This window comes from Cynocephalus volans, chromosome 1, assembly GCF_027409185.1.
Source record: "Cynocephalus volans isolate mCynVol1 chromosome 1, mCynVol1.pri, whole genome shotgun sequence".
NCBI lineage: Eukaryota > Metazoa > Chordata > Mammalia > Dermoptera > Cynocephalidae > Cynocephalus > Cynocephalus volans.
This window is the reverse complement of record NC_084460.1, coordinates 288,511,531-288,527,062: the sequence shown is the minus strand read 5'-3', so window position 1 is coordinate 288,527,062 and position 15,532 is coordinate 288,511,531. Positions and strand designations below refer to the sequence as shown.

The following is a 15,532-nucleotide window of genomic DNA, read 5'->3' as shown; positions in this document are numbered from 1 at the left end:
CCCAAGTGCAAAGATCATTCATCCTGTTCTAATTTTAACTTGTGCATGACTGTCAGAGAGACCAGAGGCTGAATTCCCTTAAATTGCTTTCTAAGGTGAGTATCAGAGTTGAAAATAACAATAAAGGCCTGGTCTTTTCCTCAGAGCCCTAATATGCTTAAGGAATAGAAACCTGAAAACTGCAGGAGGTTCCTTGTTTATTTGTTGTTTATTTCAATTGACAGCTCTCTGTGTGTCTAGCATGTAGATTAAGCAGTTCAATGTAAACATATGCTACTTTTAAAAATTGGTGTTTAATAATATATATTTATTAACCATGCAATGAAAAATTGCATAGTTTCAAATTGTGAAGTCTAAAGATGCATTGGATTAAAATTTTCTATCTCTTTTGACTTAGATTTGTAACATTAGTACCGTGCCCAGTTGCTGTCTTCAGCTCTCCACCTTAGATGACTCATAATATCTTTTCTCTCTTCAGATCATCTTTGCTACATTTTTCTCTCTTCAATTTACTTTTGTCCATTTTTTATCAGCTTCCTAAAATTTTTTTGAAGCAAAAGAAGCATAAACTAAATCACTCTTCAAACTTCATGAATTACAACTGCTTTAGATGAGGCTTCTAGATGTTTTTGAAGAAATTTAGTACCAAAATTTCAAGTTGCCAGAGCTGCTGCATTCATGGCTCCAAGAAGCACCATTCACTTATCTATCATCTCTGTGAATAGTTGTACCCTGGAGTGGTACAACATATCGTTACATTTCAGTACATAACCTGTGTGAAGAACTATTTATGTTGTCTCTCTGAATGGAGCCAGAGATGTCTGGGGTGATAGTTCTCTAAGTGATGATTGCATGAAAGCAGTTTCTAGAGACATGAGAAAGTACCATCCGGAAGATCATCTTTCTTACCTGAACTGTGGTTTCCTGCCAACAAAGTGGGGCTCACAGAGCATCTTCCCAGTCTACTGGTGACCACAGGTGGACCCGGAGTACCATCCCATTCCTGAGCTTTGACAGGCTCTCTGGAGGAAGAAGGCCCATGGTGTCCTCTCTCTTTGCTGTCCAGCTTTGGTAACGGTTCTGTGCTGTGGCTTCGGACTTTCGGCTCCTCTGTTGATTCTGTGTATTAACCAGAATTGCATTCTGTTAAGCAAAAGTCGAATCTGTCCCAAATTCTTTTTAAAAAATTAAGCAGTGATTTTTCTAAAGTGCTTTTAATACATGAGGGTACTTTAAAAAGTTCATGAAAAGATTTATATATTTTAATTCTATTTTTCTATGAACTTTTGGAAGTACTCTCATATTGTTGGAAAACTAGATTTGTGTTGGAGACTCCAGCATTTAAATATGACAGGGACATAGATCCCACCGGGCCCTTTTTCCATGCAGGTAAGCTAATATCTCTGGGAAATACAATTCTCTCTTTGGAAAAAGAGTACCTCAGTGAATCTTGAGTCTTCTTTAGTAACTCTTCCCTTGTGCTCAATTTCAAGGAAATTTCTTAAAGATCACTTTACGCTTACTCTTTTTACTTTCTCATGTTTCTTTAAGTTTGCTGCCCACTTTGACATGAACTCAGCCCAACCACTGTACTAAGAGTGCTTTTATTAAGATCAGCTAGTACCTTTCACTTGGCAAATTTAGAAGACATTTTTCAGCCATTTGACACTCCTTGACTGCTCACTTATTTATATCTCCAATTCTCTTGGCTTTACTCCATCTTCCTATGTTGTTTTTTTTTGTTTGTTTGTTTTTTCTTTTTTCTTTCTTTTTTTTTTTTTGTCTAACACATTTTGTGTGTCATTTATACCTTCTCTTCCTCCACATACCCCTTACATGTTTGCTGTCTCTAAGCTACTAGCTTATCCACTGTTCTCATTCTATGTATAATACTCTTTCTGTGATCTCATCCTCCAGGATTCAGCTACCAATCATCTGATTGTTAGTGATTTCTAAATAATTTATCAGGAGCCTGCACCATTCCCTTATTCATTCATTTATCCAACTGCCTGCTGGATGAGTCCGTCTGGATGTCCCATGGACATTACAAATTTAACATTCTGGATACTGAACTGATGCCATTTCTTATGAAACTAATGGTTCTTCCTGTCCAGTCAACCACCCGAGCTGGAAGATGGTCACCCTTTCTTTAAATGCTATGCCTCAGGTCCACCAGGCAGAAGATTCTGCAGATTTCGTTTCCGCATATCTTGCTGCTTTGTACCATGTCTACCTCAAATGCTCTGCTTCAAATTCTAGTCACCTACCTTGAATTATTGCAATTTGTCTTCTTCACTCTGTCCTTGACTCCCCAAAGTACAAGCTCTTTATACTGCCAAAGTGATCTGTTTAAAATGCACATCTGATCATAATGCAGCCCTAACTAAAATCCTTCCAGAAGCCTCCTGTTACCACAGAATAACCTCTTGGCTCCTTAGTATGGCCTGCAAGAATCTCCACCTTCTCACTCATCCCTTTCTCTCTAGCTTTTCACATCCTGCTGAACATTGCACTCAAGAAACATCACTAAATTTGTTGTAGCTTCTTCCTCCCTACTCCACCCCCACAAAAACAATGCTGTTTTCTACAGCTATTACGTTCCTTGCTTTGAATACAGTTATGTCTAACTAAATCTCCTCAGACCTGGTTACTCAATTTAAGTGTCCACTGAAGGCTCCCCGCTCATATCACGAGCCCTGCTGGGTTATGGTCATCTCTGCACTGACATTGCCTTATATTATTTTTCTATGTATCTACTCTCTCCAAAAGACCCTTTGTTCTTTGAAGGCAGGTACTGACTTTCAGTTTTTTGCATTTTTTACAAAATTTGGTGCCCCTAGAATCTAGCATATTCCTCAAGAGGAATTTAATTAATTTAGTTATGTAGTTGGTTTCTCAACTCCTCAAGCATCTTTCTAATATGTATAGAAAATACAGCATTCCTGATGGAACAAAAGATCAAGTGATAATAAATATACTAACATGAGATGGGGCTAATAGTATTTTCAAGAATCTGATTATCTAATAATCACAAGTTCTAACATCCACCAGGTTGAAAGTTTAATTCAAATAAGAAAGTTTAGAAAAAGGCTGTAGTAAAAAAAAAAAAAAATCACAGAAACGATTCAAAGAATCTATACTTTGTTTTCTTTCCATTTAGGTTTAAATACTCAACTTTAAGTAAGGTGATAGGGCAGATGCTATACTTTAATTCCCCATTATCTGAAGTTGTGGGACAGAAATAGAATAAGTTGTAATATATGGAGCATCCTGGGTCACGAATCCAGAAGCCCCAGCTTTGCAGCCCTGGCTGGTAACCCACGTGATGGGGCATTTGTTTTCCTCTCTGGGAGCTCATTTTTCTAAACAACAAAATGGAGGTAATTACCAGCCCTACTTAACTTTTCTGATCTTATTTGAAGACTCTAATAATATTCTACATGTTTACATACCTTAAAAACTATAAAGTACCCCACAAATAAAAATAGTGTTCTTTTAGATAATTTATAACTATTTGTCCTTTGTGAATTTATTTAATCTTTCTTAGTTAATCACTAAAAGACTGAATATACAAGTGGAAAACTGCCAGATCACATATAAAAGTAATACCCTACAGTAACCAGACGAGGAGCCCAAACTACTAAGACAGACTTATAGGAAATCAGACCACAGTCTCTAGCTACTAATCCAGAAAGCCAAACAGTAGCCTATCTGACAATTGGCCCCAAACTGTCAAGACTTAATTAATAACTGGCAGCTTTCCCAATTTTTGCCCCAGCTTCCAACTCAGGACCAACCAGAGAAAGCCAAATATGCACCTTTAACCAATCATGTAGGGTGCCCCTCTTCTGGTTAGCCTGCCTACAGTTTCCTCAGGCCAACAACCTTCTTTTCTTAAAAGAAAACAAAACAAACAAAAAACTTTAGACAAATTAAATTTAGCAGAGTTTATTGGAGCAAAGAAATGATTTATGAATTGGGCAGCACCCTGAACCAGTAAAAGTTCAGAGAGCTCCTCCCAGCAACATGGGCTGGCAGTATTTATAGACAGAAATAGGAAGTGACATACAGAAATGGCCTGAATGGTTAGTTTGGTGTTTGCCTTATTTGGACATCTTGGGCAGTTTGCTGCTTGTGATTGGTTGAAAACTTGGCTGCCATGATTGGCTGAGACTTAGCTACTTGTTACAAGAACGTACAGCACTCTTAAGTCACAGTTTGTTTACGCACTAAGTTAGGCTGTAGTTTACTATGTACAGAGGCAGCTTTAGGCCAAATTTAATTCAACACTTTTTTCCACTATACAGCTGTCCCACTCCTCTGTCTGCCTGTGAATTTCTGTCAAATGCAAGCTCTAAATAAATAGCTTTTGCCCATTCTCATTTGTTTGGTCTTCATTTATTTCTACATTGCTATAGTACCTTCTAGCTCTAAAATGCTATACTGGTGTGTAAACACATGTCATGAACAACATTCTATGAGATGAACTTAAACCAGGATGGTAGTCCCATAACAACAATCCCAGAAAGATTTCAGGTCTTTATATAGGCCTCTATATAAGCTTAAGATCCAGTTATAACGAAATCAAATATAAGGCAGTACATTTCAGTGTAATAATTAAAACAAGGCAATTTAACCAACTCTCACTTTTCAGTGTCCTGAGACAAATGCAATAAAACCAGTATCAGAAAAGAACATAGACTATTCCCAAGCTGTTTATTCAGTTTCAAAGAAAATGTTAACTCCGGCTTCCAAATGTCACAGCCTCAAAGCCTAATGACCCATCTGTTTCACCGCACCATCTCTCCCAGATTTTAAACAAACCATTGGGGCTCTTGTCCTATTATCTCCTTCTATGTTTTCTTCCATTACCACTACTGAGCATTTACCAATTTTTTCTTATTTGTCACACACACAAAATCCTCTCCCACTGGAATTGGAACTAATCAAAGAAAAAAAAAAAAAAAAAGCTCAAACTTAACATTGGATCCAATATTGTCCTTGCAGGTTCAGAGAATATTTTAAATATAAAAGGCTGAGATGTGTGTGGAGACACCTGCACCAACATCAGTGCCTTTGTTCTCATTCAAATTACTCCTATGTACATACCAGGGGAGTGTCACTTAGGTCTCAATCCTCCACTAAATAAAAGCCCAATACAGCTTTGGAAACAGAAAGGAGCCTTTTGTTGTTTTTTTGTTTGTTTATTTTGGTTTTTTGTTTGTTTGTTTTGTTTTCAATTCCCAGGGGTTAGTCTTCAGTGAATTTTGGCAGGAATATTTAAAGAAACTTGAAGAAAAGGATTGAAGAAATTGTACTACTCAGACTTTTGCCTATGCACCTTAATGTCTGCCTCCTAAATGGAAGGCAGAGCTGAAAAATCCATTAGAAAACCATAAACGTATTATTGAGCATTTTATTTGGGAATAAATCTGGTTTCCCATATATATTTTCAAGAACTGTTTCCTAACCTAATGTGTTTTCTAATTAAAATAAACATGAAAAATTTTTAAATAGTCATTGACAAGAGACAAATGGAAAATGTACAATCAGACTAAGAAATTTACAAATAAGACATACTGAAAGCTCAAAAAAATCTGTTTAGAGAAATAAAGATGTATTTCTCCATACCCATATACTTCAATGGTTTCTAAATGTCTGTTGAAAACAAAATTGATTTTAGTAACACATGCTTTCCAGAACAAGATCAATCTTACCTACTGCATGCAGTAAAGTTTCATGTGGAATCTTAAGTTTTTCAGTGTTCACAGTTACAGCCCCAGCTTGCAGCACACAGTGCCAACTACAAATGTGCAAATCCTTTATTCATCAAATGAATGACTGAGTGAATGTTGACTAGTGCACTAAAATCTGATTCTCACATTGAAATTTGACCTTGAATTGAATTCTTGTGAAAATGTATGCATTGCTGCATTGCATTTGTCTTTCAGATTGTGTTTTGCATACAAGTCTTAAACTTCTTACAAGGTTTAAGCTGAAGAAGTGTTAATAAGGATAAAAGACCAGAAGCAATCCTTACATGTTCAAATATTTTCTCCAGATTCTAATCTGTCGCACCTCATTTGCTAATGTGGACCTGAACCCCTTCCCCCACCCTTAAATATTAACTGACTAGCTTTTTTGCTTCTGTAATTAGCTTGCACAAGGTTTTACAAGCCCCTGCAGGTGGGACTTCCTGGTAAGGGCAGATGAAGGACTTCCCAAACCGCCCAAAGTTCACCCAGTTCCAGGAAGGGCCTAACCACACAAGGGGTGGGCTGTTGGGCAATTCCCCAGTTCCTCATCTGTATACCACCCCACTGAAAGCCACCAATGGATTTAAAAGTCACCTCAGGTGACCAATAAGCTGTATACAACTCATCCTGTTGCCAAAGTCTGCCTACCAAACTGTATAAAAAGTGCTCGTGTTAAGAGCTTGGGGCCATTTCTGTCCTGAAGACGGAGCGACCCCATCATGCTGGAAATAAAAAACCTCTTGCTTGATTGCAGTGATCTCTGTCTCCTGGTCTTTGCAAGATGAGCCTTCCCAACAAGTAACATTCACGCTTTCGGGCCAGTCGTACACTAACTCTAAAGTGTCTGCTCTAAAGTTTTCTTCTTGCTGTCTTTGGGTCTGTTACTGGCAGCCAGGCTCTGCTTGCCCTCTCTCACTAAAGAAATGGCTCGAAACTGCAAAAGTTGGTGCAAGGATTAGAAGGTTGAGTCAGATAACCAGCCAGCATCTGGGGAATAACCAAGCTAGAGTCATCCTATCTTCTGATTCCCATTCTGGGGTTTATAAAGGGGAGAAGAGGGAAGGTGAGGTAAAGGTTTTGTACTATGGGAAAAAAGGGGAAGCTGGTCCTGGGATAAACAGAGGGTCTGAGTCAGGGTCCCATGATGGACTAGGTGCTTTGGCATCATGGAGTCTGCAGATGGTGGACTGGTCAGCTTTGAACACTTGATGTTATTTGAGGGATTGAGTATTTATCTCCTAGGGAGAACTCAAAGGCAATAATCTCAGTCAAGCATCACCAGAACATAAAAATACTTGACTTGGACCTCTAATTAATGTGGATGCAATTTTCCTTTAAGCAAGAAAGTGAGTTAATAATCAGCTAGGGTGCTGTGCCTTTTTCTTGGAATTCCTCTGTTTGCAGTTGATTAGGGAGGTAAGAAAAACAAGAAAACTTAGTTTCAATCCTTAATTCTAGGTGCACGATATCTAAAGTAAACCAAAGTAAGAGGGTGTAATGAGACAAATAGAAACAAACTTCTGAGAAGGATATTTTTGGGCACAATTTCACTTCTGGACAGTTTCAGCCATATGTTTAGTTTCGTATTTCCTCTCCTTACCTCAGGAATTGGTGATCATCAATTTAATCATCTATTAATGGCTCCCCAAGTTTACAGCTAACTGAAATTTTCTGCTTGGTCTTAGTTACCCCACAGATGGCCATTCTCTGGCTAAGGTCCCTTTCAGGTCCGCATTTGTCTCTTTGGCTCTTTCCCTGTTTCTTTCTCTTTCCATTCCTGGCCTAGACCCTGGAAAGACTTGGTTTCTCTGGGTCTGAAGGTTTTCATCATCAGATCTGCCCCCATCACACCCTGGCTTCTACCAGAATCTTTTATTCACTCTTTCTCATCAACATGCACTTCCTCAACAATGAAATGATACTGAGGAGTTTTTACAAATCTCCACAACTTAAAGATCCCTCTCAAGCTCTAGGGACAGAAAACAAATCAGCACTGAACGGCCCTTACATATGGCTGTCAGGCAGTGGGGACATAACATGTTAAAACTGACAGAGTTATCCTCTCTCCACGCTTGCTCTTTTTCTGGCTAAGATCAGGAATTTCAGAGCCAGACAAACTTGATTTCACATTTCATCCATGCCCTTATTTGCTCCTTAATCTTTGTCAAGTTTCCTGTATCTCAATTTACACATCTGTAAATGAAGACAATAACAATTGCTGTTATTGTGTTCCTGTGAAGAGTAAACAAGATAATGCACTTAAAGCTCCTTACATAGCATTACTAGTAACTATGCCAGGTTTTCTCTCAGTGTTCCTTTTAGTGACTTAGAGTACCCTTCTCACAAGTACCCAAGGAATGATCCTAGACTATGCTATCCCCAACGTGGGAAGTACCCAAAACTTAGCAGGAAACAGAAACATATAGTACTTTCTCACGTTTCTACCTTTCTACCATCAGTGCTTTAAATTAACCTCCCTTTCCTTTTTTTTGTATTTCGTCAAAATGCCCTACCTATCTCCTGCTGTGGTCCCCTTCAATTCACATTCCAGAGAAATTACTTCCAGACTACCTGTGGCCTTTAGAATCAAGGTGCAGTGCTTTGGGTTGGGATATAGGCCCTTTCTAAACTGGTTTCTGGCAGCCCCCCACATTTCTTTCCCATCATTTATTTCAACTGTAGGGTTGATGAGTTGTTTTCTTTACATTTGCTCTTCCTTCAACACTTCTCCCACAAAATAAAATGATTAGCTAATTAGCCACATCTTTTTGATTGAGAATACTTAGCTCAGATGTTATCCTTCCAGAAAGTCTTCCCCTAATTTCTTTTCCTAGTTTAAGTGTGAGTAAAGGTTAATATTAGGCTTGGGCATCCTTAATCCTACTTCAGAAAGTGACCTTGGGGCCCAACCTGGGAGCTGGTCATCTTGCGATTCTTTCAGCTTGACAATTACAGTAAGATAGAAGTTTAATGTTGCACCCGTCCCACTCATTGTAATCCCTTAATCTGTTGGGTGGACTGCTAGGTGGCATGAGGATCTTGGGACAGTGTGACTAAAATAATACAAAAGATTTGTGGGTAGCCAAGACTGCAGCTTCTGTGGGTCAAGGCCACACATCAGTTCCTTGGTTCTCACCCCAGCAATTGTAAACCCCCATGTGGTAGTTGTGTATATGGTAGCTGCTGGGCACAGCCCTGAGGTGCAGAGACACCCTGAATTTCCGTAAGCTAAGTAATGAGATGTTACATTAAAACCTTCTATAATTGCTGGTCCTTTCCATGACACAGTACAGAAAGGTCACACGTCACTGACATTGCTCATCACTTGTAATTGTTGATTTTTGCTTCTGGTCCTCCCTACTGGGCCATAAACTTCTAAAGACTAAATACTACATCTTCCATGTTGGTATTCAATATCTAATAGAGTCCCCCATGAGAGCCGAAGGGACGAAGAAACACATGTGTGTTTCACCCAGGACAGATAGCTAACCGGCTTTCATTTCTAGCCCTAACCCCACCTTGGGCCCACACCCACCTCTCCAGTATCACCCAGCACATGGCCACGGCAAGCACAAATCAACACCCCTCAATTACTGGTGAATGTGAGTTCGTTGCTATAGACAAAATTATCTTTCTGTTAAACCATAAATGTTTCTAATTGACTTGCTAATGATAGACCAGAAAATTTGTCTGGAAAAATGAGTATTATTTGGAAGTATGACCAGCCACACCATTTTCTTGGGGGCATATAAGATTCCATTCTTCGTTCCTTGTCATACTTAAAAGGATTCTTTTGTCATTTCATTTCTTTGTTTCTATAAACATATAAATGATTCAGATAACTTAGATAAAAGGCTCTTCTGTTTGTGGTTTGTAACTGTCGTTATTCTTGAAATTCCACACTCTCACAGAGGGACCCCTTGGTTACAAAATATGAACTGTAATTATGCATGGAAGTACAGAGACCAAAGCTCACATTGCTGATGAGCATTTGAGCTTCCTGTGGACATAAAGAATGCTTCAAAATTGTCCTTCGTACTGGCATAATCAACAGGATCAAAGTCACCCCATTCTATTCTCACTGCTAAACAATGAAAATAATGAAAAGTGATCAAGGCAGATTAATTAGGCAGAAAAAACAACACATTTGAAATGTTAAAGGAGGCACCTAACTAAATTGCATTATCAGATGGGTATTAGATTCATTCATCAAATTTGAGACCTGAAAGAGACCTTGGAAATCACCAGTGCAGCTGCTCACTCAAAGGAGGGTGTGTGTACGTGTAATGACTGAGATGGCTGTCCTGCCTCTGGGAGGACAGCCCCATGGAGGGCAAGTTCTACCTCATGGGAAACCTGGGCTCAATTTTAACATCTTTAATTGCTAGAAAGCTCTTCTACAGAGCTCAACTCGGCTGCCTTCCAAGTACCACCATTTGTTGGTTGTCAGTCCTCCTGTTTCTGGAACAACTTAGAACTGGTCTATTTCTGTTTTAAATAAACAACATTTAGAATTCAGTGAGGTTGTCTGTTACCCTCTGGTCACTTTTTCAGAATATGAATCTAGAACTCTCACTCTCCCTGTCACCCTGACCTGGATTCTAATTGCATGTCATGATGTCTTTTAAAACTGTGGTGTCAGGAGCTGATCAGAGCCAGACAAACAGAGACAGTTTACCGACGAGCCCAGGCAAGCATGAGGGTCTTCTCACTGCACTTCTATTATTCCAAACACCGAGTCTCTAGAGAAAAGAGGGCAAAGGTTCCCGTTGTCTCCACAATGAAAGGGCACAGAGGAGCAGGGGCAATTTTTTATTTTTTTATTATTTCTTCGCTCCAGTGTGAACTCTGTCATTCAGGGTCAGTAATGTCAATTCTTACATCTAAAGGATGCTTTCTCTTTAAATATATATAGAGAAAGAACAATAGTTCAGCCATCTGGAGACTCCATGGTTTTAAATAAAATCAGAAAGAAAGTTGAGGTTTGTGTTAAGAAGGCGCACAGGGTAAAACTTTGGTTCACAAGTAAATGAAACACACTGAAGTAGAACGGAAAATGCAAAGAATACTGATCATGTTAAAGGTGTGAAAACAGCTCAGAGCCTTTGCACAACTTGCCCAGGGTCACACAAATGGCAATAGCAAAGACCTGGTAAAGAAACGGGTTTCCTGGCCACCATCCAGGTTCATTCACCTCTCACTGTAACACATGGGAACTCAACGTACTGACTTAAATGCAGTGGTTCTTTCTTCATGGTCGCAAATAATAGCACTTTTTCATAGAGTAAAATAATAAACAGAATTTAAAAGCTCTCAACTAAACATCTGGATGATTTAATCATTCGTGTTTTACCAAGATATGTGGAGACTGTAGATGTACTGCCGCCAAGTTATTCCTTAGTAAAAAAACTTTCACTAAAGTCATCAGGCAAAGCTCAGGTGTTGACATATTTTAGTAGCACTCTCTTCAAGAAATTCTAGTGTTGTCAGCAGTAGATAGAGACAATTTGCTCTGAGAACACAGCCCTTATTTTCATTTGTGTTTGTACTGCGGAAGCCAACAGGACCTGTCGGCACAGACAGGCCATGTGCTAACCAAATCCCTTTGCCCTTCTCTCTGTGTATCCAGCTCAGCCATACCTCCCAGCACTCCTTGCAGTTAAGGAGAACCATGTAACTGAGGTCTGGCCATTAGAATGTGGGCAGAAGTGAGGTCCTCTCTTTTCAGGTCTGCTCATCAAACTTCTCACCAAACTGTCATTGTCTTCTTTCCTCCTCCTGGTTGGAATTTTTTTGAGGTCTTAGGGGCTGGCAGAGCCACTAGATGAAAACCTCCCAATAACCATGGGAAGAATAGCTGATCTTTCACTGAACCCTCTAATTGATTACCATCTTGCCTGTGACAAAAATCTTGTCCTGTGAGATGTCCCAGATATAAATCACTTTATATTAAGCCTGTGAGGTTTCGGAATTGTTTGTTATAGCAGTTGACTAGTCTCTAGGTGTAACTCTTAATCCTAATTATAAACTCATCTAGAGCTAAGTTTTAGCCCAACTCCTAATACAGATTTTTAATAGATATTTCTCATTTTCCTCCTATTAAAAAAATAGTCTAAATATAAGGTCTTTGAAAGTCTAATGAGGACAATATTTTTATTGTCACACTAACAGAAAAATTAAGGGGCACAGAAATTAGTAAGATTTTTACTAAAAAAGGTTTTAATATAAGGTTTTTAAGGTTTTTGCAGTTCAAACTCCAACAAGCAATGCTTTTCTTTTAGCTCAAGTTATAATAAAACTCCTTTTACATAAAAAATAATTTAGATATAAATTAGATGTATTTAGGAAAAAACTAAAAATAAATTTAAAGATTTTCACAGAAATACAAAAACTGTAGAATATTCTGCAATGAGGTTGAGATAATCTGTAGTCCATTCTCGGCTCAGTTCACTAAAACCTCTGGGGATTTGAGGAAATAACACTTACTGAGCCTTGGTTTTCTCAGACAAAATTTTAGATTTGAAATAAATTATTTCTAAGCATTCGCCTAAGTCTAAAACTGTATACCTCTATAATACCAAAAAAAAAAAAAAGAAAAAAAAATTTTTTTTCTTGGAAAAAGCAAAATAGTTCATGAGGCTTCAATAATATTACTTGTTCTGTTCTAAAATCCACCTCCACTTTACATTTTGGAATGCTTTACATTCTTCAAGTTGACTACATATACTCCTATGTATTTTAATTTCCTTTTTATCACCACCCTCCCACCCCCTTCAAATCATAGTGAAGCATAAAATAAATGAAAAAAGTGAGCTCTTAAAAAATGCTAATGATTTGTTTCAGATCATTGTCAAACCTAGGATCCAACTTTTTTCTTGGTGCCTGATTAGGAGGCTTGAACTAAATAGAGGTGCATGTTTTAAAAAAAAAATACAGACAATACCCTAAATGTTTTTCCCTATCTTTAAAAGGAAAGTCAGCATTTCCTAGTTACTCCTGGAAATCTGGGAAAGTCCAGTTCTAACAGTGTCTCATGACAGAAAGAGCAGCAGTATTGCTATTAGGCCTACCAAGTGTTAAGGGGCTAGTATGTGTGAGATGCTCACTAGAGTCTTCACAGATAATATTTCCAATCCTTACAGAGCCCTGCCATGAAGGTAAAATGACCTTCTTTACTGTTAGGGAAAACTGAGGATCCTTTTGGTTAATAAGCTCTCAAGGAAAACTTAGGGTCTTGTTAATTAGGAAAGCTCACTGTTATGGACTGAATGTTGGGTAACTTACTGATACAGCCTGCTGCTGGCAGAGACAGGGCTGGAATTCAGACTATCCATCCCATTCTGTACTGTTACATAGTTTGGATTTAAAAATAAAACCCTGGTGCATAACTGGAATTTCTAGCTATTTACTATTTCTTTCAATTTACTATTCCCAACTGTTATGAAATGAATCGTGTCTCTCCCTAAAGTTCATATGTTGAAGTCCTACATCCCAACATGACTCTATTTGTAGATAGGGCTTTTAAAGAAGTAATTAAAGTTAAAGTAGGTCACGAGAGTGGAGCTCTAATCCAATGCGACTCGTGAAGAGACGCCAGGGACACGCACACACACACAGAAAGGCCAGGCGAGGATATGGCAAGGAGGTAGCCATCTGCAAGCCAAGGAGAGAGGCCTCAGGAGAGATTGGACCTGACAAAACCTTGACCTTGGACTCCAGAACTATAAGAAAATAAGAATCTATTGTTTAAGCTTCCCTGTCTGGGGTATTTTGTTATGGCAGCCCAAGCAGACTAATATTTCAGCTGTAAATGAAATCTTAATGTAGATGTGTCACTCTCTAGATTTTATTTAGGGTAGGAAGAAATTTGAGGAGATGGATGGAGGGTAATGAATGTTTGCTGAGTAACTACTCTGTAATTGCAACATCTTCATTTTACTGATGAAGAAACCAATGCACAATGGGTTATATGACTTACCTAGAAATACCTAACTCAGATGTGATCTTGATTTGCCTGACTTTAAATACTTTGTTGATTCCAGTTTACCACATTTTCTTTCTAGAATCCCATTTCTTCATTTTTAAAATGCAAGTACCACACAACATTAGAAAACTTTAAAGGACCTTTCTAAATCTCAAACACTGTGATGGTATTTATACTTTAATGTCATTCATCTCTTTTATTTGGTGCAAATTTAAATAAAGGCAGTAGCACCTTAGATCTGGGTAACCAGGGCCCCTGCCTTGGGCTCTACAATTTGGAGATTCCCGCTATAGATTTTCTTTCTGTTGCACCCTCACCATGGGACAAGGAGTCTATGAAACCAAGAGCTCGTGCCATCTGGAGCTGCCATCCTCCTTTCTAGACCTCTCCCTGTGTAGTCTGGACCCCAGAACTCCCTGCATTAATGGCCTTGAGCTGGCTTCCAGGTCCTGAGCTATTATTTTTCCCTGGGTTCGTCCTACCAAAAGCTGATCCTGAAACTGATATATGCACCACTAAGCCTAAGGAATCCAGAGGAAAACTGGGGGGAGGGTGAACAAGAGAGAACAAAAAATAAGGGACCCTTAATGTTAGTCCTTGTAATTGGGTGGGCCAGTGCAAGAAGAGTATGTATGGCATGATTTGGGGCCTGAGATGTCTATAGCTTACTCTCTTGATCCACTCACCCATAGTTTATTCATTCAGATTGTGAATATACATAATACCTATAATTTCCAAGAAGACCTAAAGATCTAAAATTACGTACCAATTGTTCTCTTTAATAGGTTTACAGTCTAGTAGGGGAGGTGGCATATACACTTTATTCTGCAGGTGTTGAGAATCTGTTAAATGATTTTGAGCAAGAATGTGACAGGAATTGGAGGCAACAGACAGTAGGGTAGATTGGAGAAGCCATAATTTAGAAGGGGGGGCTCTGGTCCAGTGTGATTACAAAGGTCAGTGACAGAAGGAATGAGAAGTTTCACAGAGAGGTCAGGACAGGAACAGGGCCGTTGTAGAGAGGGAGGGGACACTTAATGGTGACGTTTAGACTAAGGAACAGGACCTCAACTGTGGACACTTCCTCCCTTCTCCAATAACATTTGTTCACATGCATAGCATTGGGCCCTGGATCATGCACAATGGAAAAGAAATGCAAAACACAGATCCTTCTTTCCAGAAAGGCACTGTCTGGAGGAGAACCAAGACATGGATACATGGGAAACAGGCAAGTCAAAACCCAGAAACGTCCAGCCTGATAAAACTGCACAGCAAATACTCGCAGTTTCAAAAGGAGGGTGGAGAGAAACAACGGTTCAGGGTCAGTAAAAAATTCAGCATCTTTCTGAAAGAAAGGCTTTCCATTAGAAAGAATGAGACCTGAATTTACATAGAAAAGAAGAAACAAATTAAGGAGGATTTTGAGACAGGCTACAGAGCTTGCATTTATTTTTGAGGAGCAAGACTATGGTGATGGCATCAGTGTTAAAGGAAGATTCACCAAGAGGGTGAACCCGAAGGAAGACGTCTGAGGAGTTATCTCAGGTCAGAGGTTCGTTATCAGTGCTGCCTTATCTCTGGGCACATGAAATCCTCAGAATTCCAGCTATCACTTCAACATTAGAATGTCACTGACTTCTAAATCATCCTTTTTTCAAACAGTTGCACAGACCTACATGCAAAGATACAGAAGTACAAAATACTTTGTAGTTTATCTTTTTACAAACAATGTTCAGTGTTTGTATTCAGCACAGGTGAACTTGTGACTACCTGCCAGATGAAGATCATTTTT

The 15,532-nt window shown here is 38.9% G+C and overlaps 1 protein-coding gene across 1 annotated transcript in view; it reads right to left on the bottom strand.

Annotated features, from left to right (window-relative positions):
• NYAP2 (neuronal tyrosine-phosphorylated phosphoinositide-3-kinase adaptor 2) overlaps positions 1–15,532 on the bottom strand; it is a 240,050-nt gene that overhangs the window by 64,222 nt on the left and 160,296 nt on the right. The window contains exon 4 of the mRNA XM_063097781.1: positions 910–1,119. Coding sequence (XP_062953851.1) covers positions 910–1,119 — 210 coding nt within the window. The remainder of the gene's footprint in view (positions 1–909; positions 1,120–15,532) is intronic.